General features: G+C 50.0%; 1 protein-coding gene and 1 pseudogene across 4 annotated transcripts in view; both read left to right on the forward strand.

The window, feature by feature from the left end:
* ASAP2 (ArfGAP with SH3 domain, ankyrin repeat and PH domain 2) overlaps nucleotides 1-20,117 on the forward strand; it is a 170,072-nt gene that overhangs the window by 48,961 nt on the left and 100,994 nt on the right. For all 4 annotated transcript variants that reach the window (XM_045979582.1, XM_045979584.1, XM_045979583.1 and 1 more), the window contains exon 2: nucleotides 10,695-10,767. In XM_045979582.1, coding sequence (XP_045835538.1) covers nucleotides 10,695-10,767 — 73 coding nt within the window. The remainder of the gene's footprint in view (nucleotides 1-10,694; nucleotides 10,768-20,117) is intronic.
* LOC123925957 lies at nucleotides 17,217-17,745 on the forward strand (annotated as a pseudogene).

The raw sequence follows: 20,117 nt of genomic DNA on the forward strand, positions 1-20,117 counted from the left end.
CGTGGCCAGGGGTCGTGGAGTGCTCCGGGCTTCTCGGCCGCGAAGTCCCTCTCGAGACCACGCGGCTGCTGCTGTCTTTGGAACTAAAAGACTTTTCTCTCAACTACCAATGACTTTACCCGAATCACTTTGTTTCTGCCAACACCCCTGGGGCCTGGAGACCCTCCAGGGCCACCCCCTCACTTCAGTGTGGCTGTTTGCGGGGAGAGGGGGCACAAAGCGGGGACTGTGCTGGACTGACGCACGTGTCACACAGATGTGAGAGGGCAGGCCTGCCTGGAGGCCTTGCTTTGTAAGTGGGGTTCCCAAGGAACCTGCAAAATGGGGGAGCCAGGGGCAGGCTGACCACAGCTGCCCGTCTGGTTCCCTGGCTCCCATTCTGTCCCATCAGACCCTGGGTGTGAAAGTCCAGAGGAGACAAGTGACCACCCCCCCCAGGTGGCCCAGAACACCCTGCTTTGTCACTTGCCGTGTGGCCCTGCCTCTGCCCATGTCACCCCTTTGGGGAGCTAGAAACACATCAGGAAATGTTTTGAAGAATTTAAATGTTGATGGGGGCGGGGAAACCTCATTAATGCAAGTGAAAGGCTGGCATGAGCTTCAAAGCTATTTTTTTCTTTGTTTTTTCCCTTGTTACCATAACCATTATCAGGCCTGGAAATATTTTTCTTACCAATTGCAACAGTCCTGGGGTGATGGTGTGCCCGGACAGCAGCCCCGCGTGCTCGGCATAGTGTGGATGTGGCCCCTTGGAGACCCAGAGGGCACCTGTGGACGCTGTCGGGGATGGAGTGCCCCCAGTGTCCCAGACACTGTGCCCGCTGATGACCTTACCCTAGGAAGCCAGCGGGAGCACTCCCAAGTTCAAGAAGACAAAACTGAGGTCAGGTGATTTTTCTGAGGTCATGCTGCCCTTATGTGGAGTCTGATTTAGAAGCCCATCTGTCTGGTTAAAAAAAACCAGTGACTTGTAGCCACTGCACTATTCTAAAGGGTCCAGCCCAGAGGGACCAGAACTGAGATCCCATCTGTGGGGTTCATTTCCTTTTGGTGTCTCCCTGGCGGTGCCATGGTGGAGTTGGGGGTGTGCCTGGTAAGAGGGGATGAGGAGGCCTGAATGCAGTGATGGTTTTTCCCGAAACTTTCCAGTGTGAGTATCACCCAAAGTGTAGCTCCCGTTATAAGAGGTACTTTCTGGAAGAATGCATAAAGCCCAAACATGGCAGTGAGTTGACAGCAGAAAGGCCCCTGTCAAGGGCCCAGTTGGCATAGTAGAGCCAGTAGGCTAAAAGGCACTAGGCCGGGGACGGAACCGGGGAGTGTGAACGATGGTTTCTGGGCGGACCCAGAGCCCCCAGAAACAAAGTCCTGCTTAGTATTCCCTGCCTGCACGTGGGGCTCAGAGAAAACAGCTCTCTCACGTCTCCTCTCTCCTGTTTATGTTACTCCAGTGTTCGTATGGCTGGATCCGGGTTTCCTGGGGAAATCAGCCTGGCTCGCGATTACATTGTCTTCTGGAACTGGGACAGATGTGGAAGGCTGACCTCACTCCCGACTGAAGGTCACCTTCCCAGCCTCTCCCGCTGCTTCTGTGTCACCAGGCCTCCAGCGCCTGGCCGTGTGCATGGCCTCGCGCCTTCCCTTCCTACTTCTTTCAGTGCTGTGCGAGCACCTTCCAGTGTGATGTCCCCGTTTCATGTGTGATTGTTCCCCTGAGAGGGCCCGTTTCCTGCTTGTCTCTGGGCTCTGCAGTCAGTCCGGGGAGCAGAGCTGAGTTGTGCGGTGTGGAAGGTGTCGGGGGACTTCGGGCCAGGCCCTCTTCTGGGAACGGAGCACCAGGGCCACAGAGAGCAGGGGTGCCTCTCTTTGCTGCTGGGGTATTGTAGCTGTCTTGCCAAAATTCTTCTTTCTCTTTTCAACTCCCCCAGATCTCTCAGAAGCTCTCTCTCCCGAAGTAGAAATCAGGATGTGAGGCATTTTTATAAAGCTAGAATTCATTATCCTCTGGTTCCGTTTCTCTGAGAGAGTGAACTAGAAAAGCCTGAGTTCCTGCCTGACGTCTCCGGTGGTAGGGCTCATGGGAGTCCCCGTGGAGGCTTGGTTCTTCAAACTTGACGAGCCTCGGGGCTCTCCTTGGTTGACATGGCATTTTCACATAGTCTGTGTTCTTTTCCCACCAAATGTTTTCACGTAGAGGGACACAGTCCACTTCGGTCATGGTTAACAACTGTCCAGAATTTAATCGTCGAATGCCATGTCATTTGTATGGTTTTTCCCCTTGGTTGGGCATTTGGGGAAGTCCTGCTGAGAACGACTTTGTAGAGATAACTTGTGTGGAAAGGAGGGAGGCCACAGAGCTGTGTTTCTGCAGTTGGGCAGGGGGCAGAAGGATAGGAACGGCTCCGGTAAAGCCCTTTGCTGCTCCGGCAAGCTTACTTTCTGCAAGACCGGAGCAGGCAACGGCGCCTTCAGCTGCCAAGTCAGGGTGCAGCTTGGTGACACCAGTTTTGTTTTGTATTTCCTTTTTTTTAAAAAGTTTATTTATTCATAATCTGCACACCCACCGTGGGGCTCTAACTCACGACCCCCAAATCAAGAGTCACGTGCTCTACCAACTGAGCCAGCCAGGTGCCCTGTTTTGTAGTTCAAACCTCAGCCTTACCCACCTCCCAGTGCCTTTGTCCTTTTGACTTGTATTTCTTTTATCTGCCCCGGGGGCGTCAGTGATTTTTGTGTTTTTATGGGGTCTTTGCTTCCTGGGTGCAGCTTCTGATGCTCTTAGCCAGTCAGTCGGGGTTAGTGACATTCCCTTTTATTCCAGAGAGCTGTTGATCTTCTATTAGTTATCTCTAACCATAGAAAACACACATAAATATATTTTTGTAGTAAATATTTCAAACAGTACCAAAAAATGAAGTCTTCCTTCTTGGTCTTTTCTGTCTCCTTATGGAACCCTGTGCCAAATTCGTGCGTCTTCCAGGATTTTGTTTCTGTGTACATTTTTATGTATGGAAAGATGCCATTTTGAGTATTTTTCTTTATTGTTTAATCAGATTCTTTGGCACATTTTTATGCTCACATCCTCAATATCCTACTTCGTCTGAAAATAACTGTAAAAGGTAATGATACAGTATATTGAAGAACTTTCTGTTTTCCTTAATTTAAACAATTTCAAGTATAATGTCCTCATGTTGATGATAGTTTAAAAGTAGAAAAATCCAAAAGCCCTCCCAAGTTTCTCTGAGACAACAAAAATTATTACTAAAATTATGTTTCCTCTATATACACAGTTTGTGTGTATGATACAACACTTGCTTGTCCTCTAGTTTTTAACAGTTTATTTCTTGGTTACAGTTGTGTGTGTGTGTGTGTGTGTGTGTTCAGTTGGTTCAGTAAATCACCTTGTACCCTCCTGCTTTCCCAAGATGATATTTTGAGGAGGGTCTATTGCATTTTGACCTTTGGAAGCTGCCTTATTGTTTTGCATTCTCTGTGCCCTGTATATCCATGTATACCCATGTATACAGGGTCAACCACATGCACACAGACTGGCTGTGCTGGTGCCCCTTTCCCTGATGATTCCCCCATCCCCCGGCCCCAGGTTTGGATGCATTGTTGCTAGTACCTGTGATTGAGGCCATGGTCAAGGTCTAGTTGACGGTTGGGATTAGCGGGCTGGCTGTCCTCTGAATAGCTGCCCACTGAGCTGTCAACCTGGTTCTGGCAGAAACGCACAGAATTTGAGACATTCTGAGGAATAAAAATGTGTTGGAGAAAAATGAAAGAAATGTATCTTGTTTGCCTGTCCTCAAGAGCTGGCTGCTTTAGGAATTGGCACACCTGGCAACTGTCTTCACCTATGTCTCCAGCTTACTGATTTGTGTCCTCTGCTCTCGGATGTCTTGGAAACGGGACTAGGGGATCTCTAAGTTCCTTTCATTCATGGTGTGTGACCAAAATGCTGAGCTCATGAATTACCTTCATTTTGGCAGCCTTTCTGGCTCTACCCCCAAACTCTGGTTGATCTTAATTTCTTTTCCATAAAGAAGACTTTAAATTTATTTTTATTCAAGTTAGCAAATCATACACACACACACACACATACACACGTAAGGAAATATACTACAATTAAAGAGTGATTACGAACAGACCCTCATCCAGCCGTCCTGTCCTTCCCGGTCACGGTCAGCATTCAGAGAGCACTCCCCGCCCGCCTGCCTGTCAACACCCTCAGGGTTGTTGCCCGCCCCACCGTGCCCAGCTGTGCCCAGCCATGCCCCGCCATGTGATAGACATCTCCTCGCATCTGTTTGTAGTTTTATCAGCAACGTTATTCATCCCTAAACACTGAACCGTATAATCCAGCTTTTCCTATCCCTTTAAACTTCTGTGGTAGTATACTGCATGTAGACTTCTGCAAATTGCTGCTTTTGTTTATCATTTTTGTGAAATTCCTTTATGTTCTGAGTGGGTAACGTTTGTCCGTGTCCGTGTGACATTTCGTCCATTTTTACCATTAACAGGGATTCGGGTTGGTCCAGTTTTCAGCTGTTTGCAGGAGTGCCACGAACCCCCTTGTCTTCTGGTGCAGATGTGTACGTACTAGGCGTACCCTCAGTCTTATTGGAGAACACCAAGTGTGCCCTTCCAGTGTGTCCTGACGCATACGTGTCTCACACGGCTGATTTAGCTTGCATATTTATTTGATCGTGATTCTCCGTGACACCTGCTGTTCTCCAGGCCTCTGCTTTATTCCCAGAGGGAAGTCGATCCATTATTGGTCTGGCCTTAAACTGAGTCTGTAGGTCACAGTGCATTTCTGTGCGTCCCAGAAGGCTTCTGGAAATATTTGACACTGTCATTAATGTTTTGCGTTACTTTAAAAGTGAAGGGAAACGTGCAATGAGGCAAAGCTGCCATCTAAATGTTTGTATGGCTCTTCCTTGGCAAAGCCGTCCTTGGGCAAAGCCAACAGTTCTGAGTGTTGCTTTGTTCTGTCATTTGGTCTGTGTCTTTCAAAAATGTCATTGCCTGTCAGGTTAGCCTTTCATAAAAGGAGCGAGGGAGAGGAGTTGGGACAGGAGAGTGGAACGGGACTCCCAGGCAGCCCACCCGGGGTGGGGAGACCTGTGGTCTGCAATTTTCTCTTCCTCCAGGCAGCATCTTTGGGTTCCAAGGAGGAAGCCAGCCCCGTCCCACCCTTGCTGGCTCAAACTACTGGCGACCAAACGCTGCTGTGCCAAGAGGACACTGGGCCGGCTGCCAGGGTTGGAGAAACCTCTGTGTGAATCCTCAGGGCCAGGGTCAACAGACTTTGTAAAGGGCCCGACAGTGAGTGTTTTAGGCTTTGCGGGCCTGGAGGCAAAATGGAACATATTATATAGATATTTGTACTAATAAGAGAGAAACTAAATTTCCATAATTTTTTTAAACCAAGTTCAGAATAGAACACCGGATGCGGTACAGTTTTTCGGTAATGCTGGTCTGCTGATCAGAATCAGGGAGTTCTTTCTGGGACGATTCTGCAGTGGGCTTCAAAGCTGCTATTCCCCTTCAACTCGTGGTGGTATCGGTTGGAAACATCCATCTCTGCAGTTCCTCAGCTCGCGGCCCCACAAAACCCAGCCCGCCGCAGGGGCCCACCCACTCCCGGCTCAGCTCCTCAGACACTGTGGGTCTGGCCCCCACCATCCAGCAGGAGGAGGTGGGGGCCTCCGTGCCAGGATGGATGTCCCCATGGCCTCTGGGAACACAGAGTAATAACCTCAGCCCTCTGAAGGGAGATGGGTATGACCCATGGTCAGCATGACCCGTGCTCTGGGCCGAGCCCAGGGCAGGGTGGGGGAGAGGAGAGGACCCCCCAGATGACACCAGTGACTTATAGGACTGCCCTCGGGGATTGCACACATGGGTCTGCAGGCGCAGAGGAAAAGCATAGAGGGGCCGGCGCGTTTAGAAACGGGTTATGTGGGGCTGCAGCTCCTGAGAAAGGCGGCGAGACGTGAGGAGCTGGATTTTTTATTTTACTACATTTTAATTAATTTTATTCTTCATGTTCCTGTGGGGCTAGGGGCTACCCTACTGGACAACACAGGCCTGAGGAGGAAAGGAGCCAGTTGGGAGCTCATGCCCCGTGTGTCTCAGGGGCACATTCCTTTTGCCAGCTGCAGCCCTCCCGGGAGCCACGGTCCATGGACGAGCCCCCCCCACCCCCGGGCCCACGGGGCGCTGCTCGCCCGAGTAAATCAGACCCAGGGCCCTGTGTGCAGTGGCTCCGGGATCAAAAGAGATGCTTTTGGAGTGGTTGGAAACAGTTGTTTATTTTCCTCTAAAATATCCGAGACACATCTCTGCCGTCTTGTTTATGTGATAAATTTACTCTGGGAAGCTCGTTTTATAAACTGCAGGTCGACTGTGGCATAGAGCCTCAGAATTAATGGGGTTTGGCCGGACTTGAGCTGTTGCTCCATTCCCGCGTAGGTCTGTGTTGGCCGTTCGGTTTTGGCCGGAGTTTGTGGTTTTTACACACACATTCCGGCTGGGGCTGTGACTCTTTTCCCTCCTTTTAAGCTTGGGTCGATCTGGGGAGAGGAGAGGGTGGGTGAGTGCCTGGTCTGCTAGGAATCTCAGCCTGATGACGGACACCCTTGGTTTCTTGAGGCTCTCAAGTTTTGCTGCTTTTTTTTTTTTCTTTTTTTTTAGGATTTCAGGGTTGTTTTCATATGTAATTGACGGAAGACTTTTTCTGGCTCTACGTCTTAATCATTCGAACTTCTCCTGACCAAGTTTAATCTCATTTATCTGTAAATATGCACCATAATGAAGGGTGTGTTTCTGAGTGGGGAGGTAATTGCTTTCCCTCTTACAGTTTTAATTTAAAATTACCTCTACGCCTACCTCACCTTTATTTCCAGGCACTGAACAGACCCGTAGAAAAGCAGCAGTAGTTACCGCCTATCCACTCTTCCCGGAGTTCAGGAAACAGCACAGCCTCTTTAATAACAGAGCTAGAAGATTCCATATGGTGGCCTATTTTTACAAGACTTGTATGCAGGAAGAGATCAGGGAGGGGTGTGACCCACAGTATAATGTGGGAGGAAATTTGCCAAGTTCAATGGTGTTTGGAAGCGCATTTCGTCTATGGTCGGCCTTCCACACCAAGGTAGACAATGATTCTGGTGCCCATTTTTCTCAGCACAATTGAGTCAAACCCCTATGGGCACAAGATTACTCTGTCATCTTTCAGAGTGCCAGAGGCTGGGGAGCAAAATCGGTTGAGGAGGCGGAATAGGTCTCCCTGTTACTCACTGACTTTTCCAGAATGTCTGCTGCCCTGTACCGATCCCATGTGGCTTCCCAATCATGGGGCCCAGCCAGGTCCTTCACCCTTGGATATCCTTTCCCTGAGTCCACTTCCTGCCTGCTCAGGTCCATTGTTCCTGCTGGGGCCTGAATGACCTTCAAGGTACAGCTCTCCCTTCTGTGCTGGGAAGCCTTCGGTAGCTGCCCACGGTCTCCAGGATCAGCCAGACACCCTTGTCAGCCTCTTGAGTCCCTGCCTGGCTTTCTGGTCTCGGGGGCACTTACTGAGCTGTTTTTTGGTCCTGTTGCATGTCAGCTTTCTGCTGGGCACTGAGGACACAGCCATGAGCAAGTTCCGGCCCTTCTAGGAGACCACTGAAAAAAGTAAAAAGATACAAAAAGCTTATTTTATTAACATTTAACCTAATATGGCCAAAATATTATCATTTTAATGTGTGGCACTGGCCATAAGTCCGTGCTCACTAGACACATGTGTCTTGTAGTTACCCCAGTGGGCAGCGCAGGTCTTGAGGAGCGCGGGACAAATAGCAAAGTAGGCCAGTACAAGACAGTCCGGGACTGCTGGCTTTGTGTTTATTTAGGGGATTATCTTGCTAGATTGTGAGTTCCTAGCAGGCATGGGCGTTGCCCTGTTTTGCTCACCCTTGTGGCTCTGACATCTGGCTTAGTACTTAGCATGTAGTAGGTGCTCAATAAATTTTATGGGCTGAACTACTGAGTTAAGCACAGGATGCTACAGGAGAAGTGAGTGAGCAACCTGTGTGAGAAGGCTTTCGGGAAGAGGGCCTGTCCCAAATCAACTTGCAGAATTGGAGCTGGGTCAGGAGGAGGCAGGGAGAGTATGCTAAGGAGGGAAGAGAGTGTGCACAGTGCTCAGAAGTAAAGAGGAAGAAGGTTGGGGGGAGCTGCAGGAGTTCATTGTGACGGAAGCTTAGGGTACAGTTGGGGAAGGAAGGGGATCAGGAGATGGGGCTGGAGAAGCAGTGAGGCCAGATCACGAAGCCGTTTCAAAGCCGCCACAGTCGCTGCCTTGTTCTGAGCGTGTGCAGAAACAGCACCAGCGTCCTGGGTGGGCACGGCCCCTTGAACTTGTGCGGTGCGTCTCTCTCCTCTGCGAGAGCCGTTTTCTCCCTTCACAGCTCCTGGGCCACAGAAAGGGCTTCGTTGGGATGTTGGCTGCCTGCGTTTCCGTGGAGGCTCACCGAGCTGGTGGCGGTGTCTTCTGCTGCCTGTGGGAGGCTTTAGGAGAAGGAGCAGGTGTAATTACCTGAATGCAGGTCAGAGATTGTTCTAGCAATTCCCGACCAAAGTCTCTGCAAGCGGGGGAGTAGATGTTGATTAGATCAAATCTGTCTTTCAGTAATGGCCGTTCACCTGGGGCTTGGGACCTTCCAGAGCTCTGATGAATCATTGAACTTGTGTCTTTGTGAGAGTTGTGCTCTCGGACACACCATGGATAGAGCTTCAGGAACCAGTGTTTCTGACCCGGCCCTGAACAACTCCTGTTCCCTGCCGTCACTGGCAGAACCCAGCCAGTGGTGCTCGCACTGCAGGTCCTGGTCGCTGGGCGGCGGCCTGGGGCGGGAAGGGGGATGGCGCGTCCCGAGAAGGAGCTCAGCAGTGAGTTTCCTGGCTTCTCTTCTGTCTCCAGATCCCTTTTCCCACCTCAAGGGAAGGCCAAGAACAGACTAAAGATGCCCTAGGAAAATAAAAGCTTATTCCCTACAAGAAATTTTGACTTTCTTATGTCAATCCTTACCTACCTTCCTACAGTATGTCAGCAAATAATGCTTTTTTTTTTAAATTTCAAGTAGACTCTGTGCCCAACATGGGACATGAGCTCCCGACCCTGCGATTCAGAGCTGTACGCGCTACTGCGGAGCCAGCCAGGTGCCCCAATAATACTTTTTAAAGCATAACTTCTCTTGGGGCACTTCGGCACCTCGGCCGGGTGAGCAGCGGACTCTTGGTTTCGGCTCAGGGTTGGGGGAGTGTCTGCTTGAGATTTGTCTCTCCCTCTCCTCTGCCCTCCCCGTGCTCGCTCTCTTTCTCTCTCTCTCACTCGCTCTCTAAAATAATAAATAAAAATCTTAAAAAATTAGTCATTGCTGCTTTAGAATGGAACTCAGCATGCTGATATTGAAAGTGGATTCAAGAAGGGATTCATCTGGGGTGCCCGAGTTAAGCTCACTCTGGGCACGGAGCCCACTTGGGATTTTCTCTCTCCCTCGCCTTTGCCCCCCCGACCCGGCTTGCGTGCTCGCTCTTAAAAACATAAATATGTGAAGGGGATTCAGGAAGGCTGGACATGAGGGGCTCTGCTGAGGTGGTGTGCCCTGCCGCTGACGACAGCGATTGAAACTTTATGATTAAAACCCGTGGTGAGTAATAACGATGTTCTTACTGAGTGTCACCGCATAGCAGATGTTGGGCTGGGTGCAGTTCTTGGTTTCTTCATAGTGACCCTGTGATCGCTGTCACTCTCCCAGTTCACGCACGCTCCCTACCTCCTGTCACAGCCGAGAGTGACGCATTGTTCTTCTGCCGTGTTTAATTGGGTTCAGAGGACATTTTACCCCCCGTAACTTTTGTGAGAAAGCAGAGCTATAATTAGAATTCCTGATCCGCATGGTCATTGAGCAGGTACTGCTTGGGCTTCCTGTGGGCGAGGCTCTCCAGGTGCCCTGTGCTACTACTGTGTGGGGGTTGGTCTCTTAAAGTGCGACATTAAATGGAGTATAATAGAGGAATATTAAGTACTTCAGTGTGTCCAATTAATCATTCAACCTTGCAAAGTAGGTTTGGTACGCCCTGGTTCTGGAAGGAAGCCTAGGCTAGGAGAGGATTAAGAACATGCCTTCTAACCCAAACAAATTCCTGTCCGGGTCTTTGCAGGTCCGGAGTGGGTTTGCCTTCCCCAGACCCTGCTGCCTCTGGGTGGGGCGTCTGGCTGGGGTGGGGACATGCTGGTGGCAGATCTCCCTCACCACCCCCTCCTCACTCCTCCCCTGGTTCCCTGCCCTTCGCCCCTCTTGGGAAGGAGCACCTGGCAGGTGGGCCCAGATCGGCCGTGCTTGGTCCCAGGGAGGACTGAGACAGGGTGGAGGGGGAGTCGGTCCCCGGTGAAACTCCTCGCTGTAGGGGGCGGCGGCCAGTGCCCCGTGCGGGCGGAGGTGGCTCGCATGCTTGGTGTGCGTGAGGCACCCGGGAGGCGGTGGCTTTGGGGATGACTGCATCGGCACACCGCACTGAGGACGTGTCCCCCAGAAACCGCTCACCAGGGCCTCCAGAGTGGCCGTCACAAGGCCATTCCCTCAGTCGTGATCTAACCTCAAACACGTGTTAATTAATACCACTTCTCTATATTCTAGGCTTTGGATGTGGACCGGATGGTTCTTTACAAAATGAAGAAATCCGTGAAAGCAATAAATGTCTCTGGGCTGGGTGAGTATGCATTCTTTCCTAGGGGTTTCTTTGTGCAAATCCTGGCATTGGCAGTGACTGAGGCCCTAATAGTGATTGATCACCAGTAATGAATAACCAACCAAACCTTTTTTTTCTAGGCATGCAAATTGTAAAGTTGAGTTGGGATGTTTCGTTTTTAGAAGTGTGTTTTGTTTTGTCAGTTGTCTGATTCTGGAATGGCGCTGCGTCTGCCGCCCCCGCCCCCCACCCTCCCACGGTCCCACGCGCTGCTTCCTGTTCTCTGAAGTGCGGCTGAATTTCCCACCACAGCCCTGCATGAGCCAGCTTTGTCTAAGTGGTGGACAAGGACACCGGCCTCATTGCTGCCTCCGTTGTTTGGTTTGCGTGTTAATCATGTCAGAATGGCCCTCCCGTTGCTCTCATCCCGTGCTTACCTTTCTTGTTGGGGATGGTGATTAACATACAAGCACCATCAACTGTTCGAAGGAATTTCTGCTAGACTCATGCACTTTTTTCGGACTTAAAGATTTCAGGCTGCACACATGTGGCGGGTCTGCCCCCTGCTCAGAACCGTAACAGGTGATAGACAATAACTTTTTTTAAGTCATGAAGTGACTATGTCGTTTCCCTCAGAAACAAGCCAGTGGCAGCCTTGGAGGCTAGAAGTGGTGAGAGCTCCCAGAGACCGTGGAACCAGGTGACGGACTGCAGAGAGCAAGGCTGGCTTGGGGAGCACAGCGCTGCCGAGTGTGGCAGAGACACTCCCGTTGCTCGTGGCTGGTGGCTGGGAGGAGGACAGGGCCTGGGATCTGTGCCCACAGATGCCGTCAGGCCACAGGATCACCCTCGTGGTGTTCTCTTTGATGACAGCAGCAACTGGAGTAGAAGGACAGGGACTGCTACAGGTGGTTAAAAGGAGGGAGGGGCACAGAAGGGTCTGGAAGTACCTCTTGTGCCCACCCCCACCCTAGTTCTGCTGTTGTGAGCAGCAGCTCCAGGAACGGTGTTTGCCTCCCCCAGGGAGGGCTGTGCAAGCCAAGATTGTCAAGAGGCCAGTAGGAAATGTCAGCTACAAAGTACAATAGTCAAGAATGGCAAGGATATTTAGGAACAGATTTAACAAAAGATATGCAGGATCTCTACATTGAAAACTACAGAACCCCACTGGCAGGAATTACCTAAATGCGAGGTATATGACGTATGTGGGTTGGAAGACTTGATGTAGTCACGATGTCTGTTCTCCCCCAAATGGCTCTCAAGATGCACTACAGTCCTAATGAAAATTCCAGCAGGAGAAATTGATAAGCCAATTCCAGAACTTACGAGGAAACACACAGGACCTGGACTGTCCCAAGTAATCTTGGGACAGAGACAAGTTGGAGAACTTAGGCCATCTGACTTCAGGTCCTGTGAGACCGCGGTGGTCTCGACTGTGTTGCCAGCAGGGGGCCAGCAAAGAGATGAGCAGAACAGAAGACAGCCTGGAAATAGACCCTGACCGAGAGTTGTCTGTCAGCACAGTTGCCGAGGCAGAGCCACGGGAGCCGAAGGTGTTTCTAGCACATGGTCCTGGAACAACTGATCTTTCCATCAGAACAAAGGAAGCACGGCCTGCTCTCCCACCCTAGGCGAGCAGTACTGTGAAATGGATCGTAGATTCAAACAGAAAAACTAAAGCTGTAAAGCTTCTTTTTTTTTTAAAAAAAATTTATTTATTTATTTATTTATTTATAAACATATAATGTATTTTTATCCCCAGGGGTACAGGTCTGTGAATCGCCAGGTTTACACACTTCACAGCACTCTCTATAGCACATACCCTCCCCAATGTCCATAACCCCCTCCCCCTCTCCCAACCCCCCCCCCCCCAGCAACCCTCAGTTTGTTTTGTGAGATTAAGAGTCACTTATGGTTTGTCTCCCTCCCGATCCCATTAAAGCTGTAAAGCTTCTTAAAGAACACAGAGGAGAACGTCTTTACAACACAGGGCAGGCAAGGCTCCTTGGAAAGGACACAGAAGGCAATAGCGTAAAAAGAAAAAAAAATTGTTAAATCAGACTTCCTCAAAATGAGACGCTTCTCAGTGTTCAGAAATGCTATTAAGAATAGCCTAACATTTGGCGGGTCCCCAGGCAAGAAGGTAGAGAGCTCACAGTTGAGGAGACCAAGTTAGTAGGGCAGTCAGGGCAGGACTCCAAATAAGAGGGTACGATTAACACCCTTCAAAAGGCAAGGGAGGTATTTAGTTACTGGAACCAGAAAAGAGCCAGTAAAAGGTGTGGAAATAGAAGAATATGCAATTGTTGAAATAAAGACTAAAATTTCCTAAATGGCAAGCTGCCCACACAGGAGGAGAGGATTAGTGATGCTGTGTGTTGCCAGGACATGAGTTAAAGGAGTGAATGGACAGTGCAAAATAAAAATCAGGAGCCTCAGAAAATAGACTGAGAGGGACCAATATAGCACCCGTCCTTTTGGGGAAAAGTAGAAAAGGGGAGAGTTTTTAAAAAGTAATAGCTGACAAATTCTCAAAACTAAAGAAGGATTTGCGATCTCAGGTTGAGGGGTACCCGGGTGGCTCAGTTGGTTGAGCGTCCAACTCTTGATTTTGACTCAGGTCATGATCTCAGGGTCATGGGATGGAGCCCCGTGTTGGGCTCTGCACTGGGCAGAGCCTGCTTAAGATTCTCTCTCTATCCCCCCACCCCCACCCGGCCTCCCCATAAAAGATAAAATAAGATCTCAGATTGAGAGAGTGCCTGAAGTCTAAGGAAAACAGATCATACACTCACACATAAATGTGCATACGTATGTGTGCGAGTGTGCCTGTGTGTGTGTTTATGGGCGGACATGTGTACATATCTCAGGACATACCCTATCTTGACTTCAGGGATAAAGAGAAGATGAAAAATTTATCAGGAGGGGGAAAAGGCATATATATAGGAAAAAAGATTTGGGGACAGGATGCTAAAAAAATGACTGTATTGGCATTTTGACTTTATAGATACTTTTCCCCCTTCATTTTCCATTATCTTATGTATTATAACGTATTGATGTTACATGATTAGACAGGTATTCAGTTGTTTATGGTTAAGTTCCAAAAGAACGTGAAGGAAGTTCAGGAAAGCAAAGAAGAGGTGGGAGGGACTTAAGTTGTTCATGACTAAGCTTGTCCCGACTGAGTTCGAAAGCTTTTTGGACCTGGAACTCGTGCCGCTCGCTGTTGTCCCCTGGAGCAAATTGCTTAGCATGTTTTAGCCCTGGCTTCTTTGTCTCTGAAATAATTCAGTTGGGTTAGAATGCGGATCGGGGTGATTTTGCTCCCCCCAGTTTGGTTACTAACAACTGAGAGGTGCGTGGGCGTGTGTACAGACTGTGGGCACTTGTGGGTGGAAGCCAAGGATGCTGCTAAAATCCTCTGACGCACAGGACAGCTCCCAACAAAGAATTAGATGGGCCCAAATGTCGGTAGTGCCAAGGTTGAAACCTCATCTCGATGTTCTTCAGAGTCTTCTACGGTTTTGTTTTGTTTTTTTAAAAGATTGTATACATTGGGGCACCTGGGTGGCTCAGTCAGTTAAGTGTCCGCCTTTGGCTCAGGTCATGATCTCGGGGTCCTGGGATTGAGCCCCATGTCGGGTTAGGCGTCTGCTTCTCCCTCTCCCTCTGACCTTTCCCTGGCTTGTGCCCCCCCCCAAATAGATAAATAAAATCTTAAAAAAAATAAAGATTGTATTATTTATTGGAGGGGGAGAGGCAGTGGGAGAGGGAGGGAGAGACTGTCGAACAGATGCGTCACTGAGCATGGGGCTCAGTGCAGAGATTAAGCCCATGACCCCGGGATGATGACCCGAGCTGAAACCAAGCGTCGGATGCCCACCCCATTGAGCCACCCAGGTGCTGTCACAGTCCTAAAAACAGTTTCTAAAAACACAAAACAAAACCAGAAACTGCTGCCGTGCTTAGCTTGCAAATGCATAAACATCGATTGACTGATTACCTGCCAACTACTGATTTTATGAAGGAAGAAGAATTAGTTTTCAGTGAGTAACACATAACGAAATAAATGTATGTAGGAAAGTACTTTTTATTTAAAAGGAAATAACAAAGAGTATAAACCTTTTCACTCAACACTGAGCTTTGCTGAAATAAATGTTTGACTCTCCAAAGAGGTGGTCACCTGCCTCTAGCTCTTATCCTGGATAAAGTCATGAGGGGGAAGGGAGGAATCATGATCGTTTGTAGGTTTTTTGGACACTTACTACAAACCTGTGCTTTCCGTACATTATGTTAATCTTTACAGCCGACTATCTCGTTTGATAGACGAGCCACCTGAGATCAGAGGGCTGCACATGTTCCCGGGCTGCTCCGTGGAACTTGGCTTCCCGTTTGCCCAGGGCTGTGTGCTGGGCCCGCTCCGTTCTGGGGCCACCATGTTTTTGGGGTGTTTGGCCCACTGACCATTTTCAAGATTTCCAGAAATCACTCAAAGATGGATGCTTAGTTCTTTTGACAAACAATAGATTTCAACATGTTCACTCGGGCTTTTGAGTATATAATTTAAGGCTAGCTTAAAAGAGGGCATTTTTATATTCTGATGAGTTTCAAGAGTGATTTTGAAGTCCCATGTCGAGGAGGCTATTCTGATCAGAAGTAAAAATGAAGGACTGTGCTTCTCGTGCCGGCGTTGGCCACATGACCACAGCCAGTCCTGAGAAGGACCTGCGTGTCCCCGTAGGCTAGCCCAGTACTCCGCCACATAGCTTTCACAAGCCAGCATAGAGGAAGGAGGTGTAGACACACAGTGTCAGGAAGCTGGCCTGTACGAATTTAGTAACACTTGTGTCGCATCTGCCTTTGTGACCTGTATTGTCTAGCGTGTGCCACAGACCTCCTTCCTTTACCTGCCCCAGAGTCGTTTCCTAAAATACAGCCCAGTGATGTTACTTCTCTGCTCGAGAGTCTGCAGCGTTTTCTCATTATCCACTTCGACGTGCATGAAGGCAAGTTCCAGAGCCTGGGAGAGATGAGGAAGGCCTGCTGGGCCGTAGCATTGTAGGGAAATTGGGGTCAAGCGCAGGTAAGCAGGTGTCTGTTCCTGCCGGACTGGCCGGAGACTTCAGCCTGCCCCTGTGGAGTGTGGGAGGAAGACTCTCTTAGCCCTTTCCAGATCTTTTTGCTGATGAGATCGTCACTGCCTCCCTTCATCCATCTAGTGTAAGCCTCGGCTCAGTAAACACAGGAGGACGCCAGAGGCAGACCAAGCTCCTCACATCTCCCGGGCTCAGGCTGCCTCCCGGGGTTCCTTCTGGGAAATAACGTGCGGTTTCCCCGGTGGGCCACGTTCTGCGCCTCTCCCTCTGCACTTGCTCTCCTGCCTGCCGGAAAGGGTGTTTTGCCACTTTCTTAGAGGAAAGGGAGGCTTGAGGAAGGGAGAAGCTGGTTCTGGAATTCTAACCTCACACTTCAGGCACGCAGCCTGTGTCCTTCCCGAGGCGCCACACAGCAGGCTGACCGCTAGCGAGCCCTTGGCGGCGGCAGGGGGCGGGGGAGCTGCTGCTCCTGTCATCTTTTACCCATCTCATAGCTCATGCCAAGTTTGATTTATTACGAGGCCATGAATCTCAATTATCTTAAAGTCGGAGTACGGATCCCGAAGGCTTTATTTCAGAGCCGTGTGGTTGCTTCAAAGAATTCCCCTTCTTTGGTGACTTCTGGAGGAAACCCCATACCTTTTCTTGCGATGTGCTGACGCCATTCAAAACATTTTTGGAACTCTTCTCCAGAACTGCTTTTAGTTTCATATTCCTTTGAATACTTTTGGTTAGAGGAGTGTGAGGATAAATGAAACTTTTTTTTAGAACGAGACACCAGAAATCAGTGGGGCATATTCAGGAAGGGATTAGCCGCGGGCGACCGCAGTTGGTCTGGGGCCCTGTGAGCGTCCACGCAAGCTGTCTCTCAGGGTGGTTAGTTCCAAGAGGAGGCCCATGCGGTTTGGTCATGAGCGTGCTTCGTGTCCTAAGGCCACTGCTTGCCTAGGAAGAGCACTCATTTCACGTGTGATTAAAAGAACAACAGAAAGAATTCACCATTCATGCCTTACACTGCCTCATACCTTTCCCGTCTTGAGTTCTTAATTTCTCTGAGACTGGGACTTTTCTGCCCGCTTTCCCGATTTGTCATGGGTTGGCCCCATCTGACCTCTGACTGATCCCCACATGTCCCGAGTGTCTCTCTGTTGCAGGCTGTCTCTGTCTCTGTACACCGTCTGCTGTCCAGCCCCACTCCTGGTCTGGACACAAGCCCTCCTGTCCAGGTTCCTGTTGAAGATGTTAACCTTCTTTACTTACTCTCACAGTAGTTTTCTGTGGCTGCTGGGACAACTTACGGTAAACTGAGTGCCTTAAAATGACAAATTTCGTTTCTTCCCTTTTGTGGCCCTCACTGAAGCCACAGTGGCCAAGATGAAGTTTAATCTCTTTGTGACTTCTGACTCCCGTCAGAACCAGAACTGTGAAAGGATTTCGGTGCGTTCTCCCGCATTTGTGGGAAGATTATGTTTTCCCCCTCTTTGCAAAAGCTGAGGCAGAAGTACAGTGTTTGAGCCAAGCCCATCCGAAAGCGTGGTGGAGTCCGGGTTGTGCCAGCTCACTCCAAAGGTCAGCAGATTGACAGAGTGGTCCGGGTTTACAAGAACACCTACGGCGTCTACACTGCGCGAGTATGTCCAGCGGGACAGGGCGCTTGGCCCAGTTGTCCATGTGGGCATTCGCCCTCGCGAGGTGGTTATCACTGGAGCAAAACCTGACAGAGATCACAAAACGATCGTGGGATGGAAAAGCCAAATCTCGCCAAGTAGGAAAGGGAAAGGGCAGATACAAGGAGACAATTGAGAAGATGCAGGAATAAAGTAATCTCATATACGACTTGGAAGAAAAACTGTGAAAATGAGAAATGGACAGATTCATCTCGTGGCTCTGGAGAGCCCAGGTCCGAGATGGGTCCCGGGGGTCAAAGGTGGCGGCGTCAGCAGAGCTCCTTCCTGGGGGTCCGGCGGGAGCGCTTCCTCGCCTTTTCCGGCTCCGCGTCCTCCATCGGTGGCTTTGCATCTTCGAGACCCGTCACGGCCGATGCAGTCCTTCTCACACTCGTCACTGTGACGCTGTCCTATTTTGCGCAGGCTGCCCTAACAGAGCGTCCAGACCGGGTGGCTTCGTCCGCCAACGTCTGCGTCTCATAGGTCTGGAGGCCGGAAGCTGGAGGCCAGGGGCTCCGCGTGGCTGTGCAGGCTGTCTCCCTGGCCGGCACGTGGCTGCCTTCTCGCCGCGTCCTGTCCTGTCGGGGTGGACAGTGAGTAGGCTCTGCGGCATCTCTTCTTGTCAGAGCACTTACCCCGCCCTGGGAGCCCCACCCTCGTGATCTCAACCAGACCTGATTATCTGATTACCTCCCAGGAGGCCTCGTACCACATACACTCACCCTGGGGCACGGGGGTGGGGGGGGTGCCCTGACACCGTTCTGTCCATAGCACACACAGACTCTGCCTCCCTCGTGCACAGCTCAGGATCCTGTGAGCGCACTGGGCCCGACCCCAGTGACCCAGGATCGCCTCCCTATCTCGGGTTCCGCCGATGAATGACTTGAATTTCACGTGCAACCTCAGTTCCCATCTGTCAGGTCGCAGAACATCATCACGGGGTCCAGGCACTGGGACGTGCTGGTTTTTGGGGCGGGAGGGGGCGTTCTTCTGCCTTCTGCATCTCGCCTCTAAATTCCGGGTTTTGCTGTTGAGTCCGTTGGAAGAGTTCCTGATACACAGGCCCTGTTTACCCTCTCAGTGTTGTCCTTTATTGTTCTCGAACAGGTTTGTGTCTGCTGGGCTTTGCCCCTCAGTTAGATGGCAGGCCCTTGAGGTCAGCGACTAATTCTTGGAGGCGAGTGGAGTTTGGGATGAAGAGCACGAAGGTATTAGTACCCGAGAAGCCTGGAGTAGAAGTTCGTGTGCCCCTCAAAAAGTCTGTCACTGGAAATTCTCGAATCTTTCTGAGCCTCCCTTTCCTCGCACATGAGGCAGGAATATTAATACTTTGAAAATGTTAGTGAAGATTAACTGAGCAGAGCAACAAGGCAGACGTGACGGGCGTGGTTCAGAGCACGTGGTAAGCATGGTGGCCGCAGACACGCTCTCCGTGTGTTCCCTTCAGCAGTGGACACCGAGGCCGGCAGAGCCATTGTCCATTTTCTTGAACCTTCCTTTGTGTGTTGTCGTGTTTCTGCTGCAAGTTCTGAGACTGTCCTCCTCGTGTAGGAGAGAAACTTAGCATTTTAGATGTGAGCAGTCTGCTTGCGGCGGAGTGCTGTGCTCCGCTGCTGAGGGTTTGTACAGACGGAAGCAGCAGGGGGTCCAGGAGGCCGTAGGGCCGCCAGATGTGTTTTTCCAGCCGGGGAGCCGAGGCTGGCTTTCACCCTCTTCCCGGGTACCTACAGAGTCACCGCAGGACTGTCTCTTGGCTTACAAAGCCTGTTACAGATACTCTCTTGCTTTTTAGGAGAAAAGTTTGCCAACCTCTGCATTAGGGTAGTGGTTCTGAAACTTCAGAGTGCCCGAGAAGCCCCTGGAGGTCTTATTAAAACACGGGGTGCTGAGCGGCTCCATCTTTAGGATTTCTGGTTCAGTAGCTGTAGGATGAAGCCTGTAGGATGAAGTATTTGCCGACTGAGTTCCCAGGTGACGCTGAAGCTGCTGGTCTTTGAGGATATGCGCCCCCCCCCCCCCCCCCCCCCGCTTCCATGTTTCAAAAACAATGACAGTCCGCTAGCTTCATTTTCTAGAACATCTTTTGTATAGGTTTGCAGAAGCCTTTATTATAATGGTTTGTTGAGAAACAGTTTCTACAGTAATTTTTCCCACTCATCATAAGCTGCTTTCTGACCTCTTAAAAAACATCCAGTTTGTATTTGTTCTAAAACTTTTTAGTTTAAAATGTCTCAAGCTCTCTCTCAGTCCAAAGGTGTTCTCCTCCTCCCCTGCACTGGGAAGTTGAAGCTAACATTTTTTAGCTGTTTGACCTATCAGTGGGTGGAAAATTCGTCTTTATCAAGAAGGAAACAATGGGGAACTTTCATTTTCACTTCTCTAAGAATTACTCTATCTTCCAGACTTGGTGCAGATCTTCTTACTGAGAGAGGGATATCTTCTTTACCCTCGATCTGAATGTCCTAGAGTAGTCGTCACTTCCTTGAAATGAGAAGTACAAAGAAAGAAATGCTGATTTTCCTGTAAACCCGTACCATCTTCCCCTTAAAGAAGAAAATGAGAATTTAATAATTCTGTGTATGTGTTTCCCCCTTTATTTACAGTGCTA

Source organism: Meles meles, chromosome 15, assembly GCF_922984935.1.
Source record: "Meles meles chromosome 15, mMelMel3.1 paternal haplotype, whole genome shotgun sequence".
Lineage (NCBI taxonomy): Eukaryota > Metazoa > Chordata > Mammalia > Carnivora > Mustelidae > Meles > Meles meles.